Here is a 2,501-nt window from a genome sequence, read left to right as displayed (position 1 = left end):
CAGTATATCTACTGGGGTACTGCAATCCAAAAAGTGGAACACAGAGAAAAGAACACCCACACATCTGGTTTTGTAATTCTGTGCAGAGAAACTGATTACTCTGTGTGTGTGTGTGTGTGTGTGTGTGTGTGTGTGTGTGTGTGTGTGTGTGTGTGTGTGAGTGTGTCCGTCCATATGGACATATGGACACCCTGTTGCGTTCATTGCTCTGCTGGACCCTGAAGATCAGTGAAGGCTTTTTTCACCATTAGAAATTGTGACTCTCTGTGAGACCGCTTCAGCTTAGCACGGCGGTTCTGGAACCAAATCTAAAAAGAAACACAGACAGGTCCACTGAAATTGATCATCAACTGAAAACGTGTTTTGTAATGCGTAATACATGTAATATATTTTAAATATGCAAGTTTCATTTTTTTTCTGGTGCCTCCTCCAAATGGGATAAAGTGACCACAACATATTTAAACAGTGTGCCAGCAATGTTGAGCCTGGCCAAGACTTAATCTAACTACAGTGTGCACTGAGCTTAATTTTGAACAATGAATGTATTTTTTTACTTTTCTTACTTGTACATGACAAGTTTTGGAATCAGTGGAATCAATGAAAAAATGTTATGTTAGTAACAATAACATAAAAGTTTTCCTTAATCAAAGACAGTTATGTATGAAGCACATTATGGTTATATCATCACTGGCCCGATGTTTACAACTGACTTACTCACTTTATGACCTTAAGTTAAACAATTACCAATAAACAATAGCCAAAACAGCCATGGGAGAATATCAGTACTGACATCTCCAAAACAGATTGTAGAACAGCAGAAAATATTGAGTAATATCGCCTTTGATCAACTGTTTATTTTCCGTGATTTCCAGATTTACATTTACCTGTATTCTGTCTTCATCCAGCTCCAGTCTCTGTGCCAGCTCCTCCCTCACGTCTATGCCCGGATAAGAGTTCACCTGGAACACACTCTCCAGGACCTCAATCTAAACACAAAAGCGCAATCGAAAATGTTGCAATGGAAACAGCAAATCGCTTACAAATGAACATTATGTCAGTTTGTGTTCAAGGTCTATTTAGTAACACGTGGCACTGCAAGCCTTACAGAACTTCGACCTGGGGTGAAACCAAACGGGTATTAATGTAAAATTGAATGCATCGTGAAAAACACACGGTTTTAACCTCTGCCATTTACCTGGGTGCCGGTGAAAGCGGTCCGGGGCCTGCGTCCAATGTACCAATTCAGTGTTCTCCTGTAGGAGTCCGTAGTAACTTGGTTGGTGATATTTTCCTCTTTGCTTTTGACCTCTGGCGAAGTGTGGGAGTTTTTGCCAATCGTGTGTGACTGATGCTGCGTTGTTTCTGAATCTGAAATCCCATAATTTAATCACTGTTGACATCAATCAGAGGGCAAACATATGTCAAAGTACTCTGTTTCTTTGTACAAACAACTTGTCTTTTTTTTCAAACTTATTACAAAATAGGACGTGGATTGTGCACATCACAGCAACAACAAAATGAATAGTGCGTTTCAGTTTTGGAATTTAGAAAAAGAAGCACGGTCTTACCTGTCCATGGACGGTGAGGTTTTGGAGGTATTGAGCGCTGTTCTTTTTTCTCTAGTCCAAGAATGCTTTCGATGGTGAACAGAGTCTTTTTGTCGACTGACTGAATTACTCTAAGAACAGCAGAGGAAGGCATTGTGAACAATGATAGATTTCGCGCAGCTACGCCAGGTGCGCCGAACTGTAGAGAACTATCAGCAGGTCGAATACTTATAGATCAGACTCTCATAGCATCGTGTTTTTAAAAGGAACGAAAGGATCTTCTACGTCACTAATTAAAATCGTGTAGTCGTAAAGTTTAGCATCTGAATTGAGACCCCTACCATGGGGGCACGGAGAGCAATTGTTGCAGGTAATTTGCGCATCCAAATTGCGGGGCTACAAACAAGAGACATAAAGGTGTTATCTCTTCAGGACAGGGCAGCCTGTAAACCCCGTAATAAAACAGACAAAACTGCGGTGCCGTCCTTTTCTTTTAAACTAGCAAGGTAGAAAATTAGTCCCACTCCCTTTTGCGCATTGCCGTGGAATGGGAATCTTTTTCATTTCTATAGTGCAGTCGTCAGCATAATGAGAAACCAGTCAAGTATTACGTAATCCCATTTAGGTAAAATTTTTGTGTGCCACGGAATTTAAAATAATAATAATCCCTTAATGCTATTAAGATAATCCTACTGAATATTCCCCCCTTTCCTCTTCACATGCATATAGGATGCTGAATGTGGCCAATGCCAAACAAAAGGTATCTGCGGAGTGCACGCAGTTGCAGGTTGACATATCGCTAAAATCCCGGTGTAATAAATGTTGCTCGTCTGCCTATTCTGTCTCGGATTAGTCGTCACTCAACCATTCAGCTACAGACGCTTTAAATAAATCATGGGCGCGTTTATTTAGTTCCCTGAATGGAGAGGATCCGCGCACAAATAACACCGTTCC

At 40.8% G+C, this 2,501-nt stretch overlaps 1 protein-coding gene across 1 annotated transcript; it reads right to left on the bottom strand.

The window, feature by feature from the left end:
- Window positions 1-200: 200 nt before the first annotated feature.
- On the bottom strand, window positions 201-1,745 carry hesx1 (HESX homeobox 1). Its single transcript, XM_036530304.1, has 4 exons — window positions 1,569-1,745; window positions 1,196-1,368; window positions 885-986; window positions 201-308 (listed from the first exon to the last, which is right to left on the bottom strand). Exons 1-4 carry the CDS (start codon window positions 1,699-1,701, stop codon window positions 201-203), a joined length of 516 nt encoding a protein of 171 aa, XP_036386197.1. The 5' UTR covers window positions 1,702-1,745.
- Between the last annotated feature and the right edge of the window lie 756 nt (window positions 1,746-2,501).

This window comes from Megalops cyprinoides, chromosome 6 (genome assembly GCF_013368585.1).
Source record: "Megalops cyprinoides isolate fMegCyp1 chromosome 6, fMegCyp1.pri, whole genome shotgun sequence".
NCBI lineage: Eukaryota > Metazoa > Chordata > Actinopteri > Elopiformes > Megalopidae > Megalops > Megalops cyprinoides.
This window is presented reverse-complemented; position numbering and strand designations above follow the sequence as displayed.

Coding starts and splice junctions, on each gene's coding strand:
- hesx1 (XM_036530304.1), bottom strand. CDS start 1,701: ATGCCTTCCTCTGCTGTTCTTAGAGTAATTCAGTCAGTCGACAAAAAG. Junction 1,369..1,568: donor ACCTCACCGTCCATGGACAG/GTAAGACCGTGC, acceptor ATGGGATTTCAG/ATTCAGAAACAACGCAGCAT. Junction 309..884: donor TGGATGAAGACAGAATACAG/GTAAATGTAAAT, acceptor GTTTCTTTTTAG/ATTTGGTTCCAGAACCGCCG.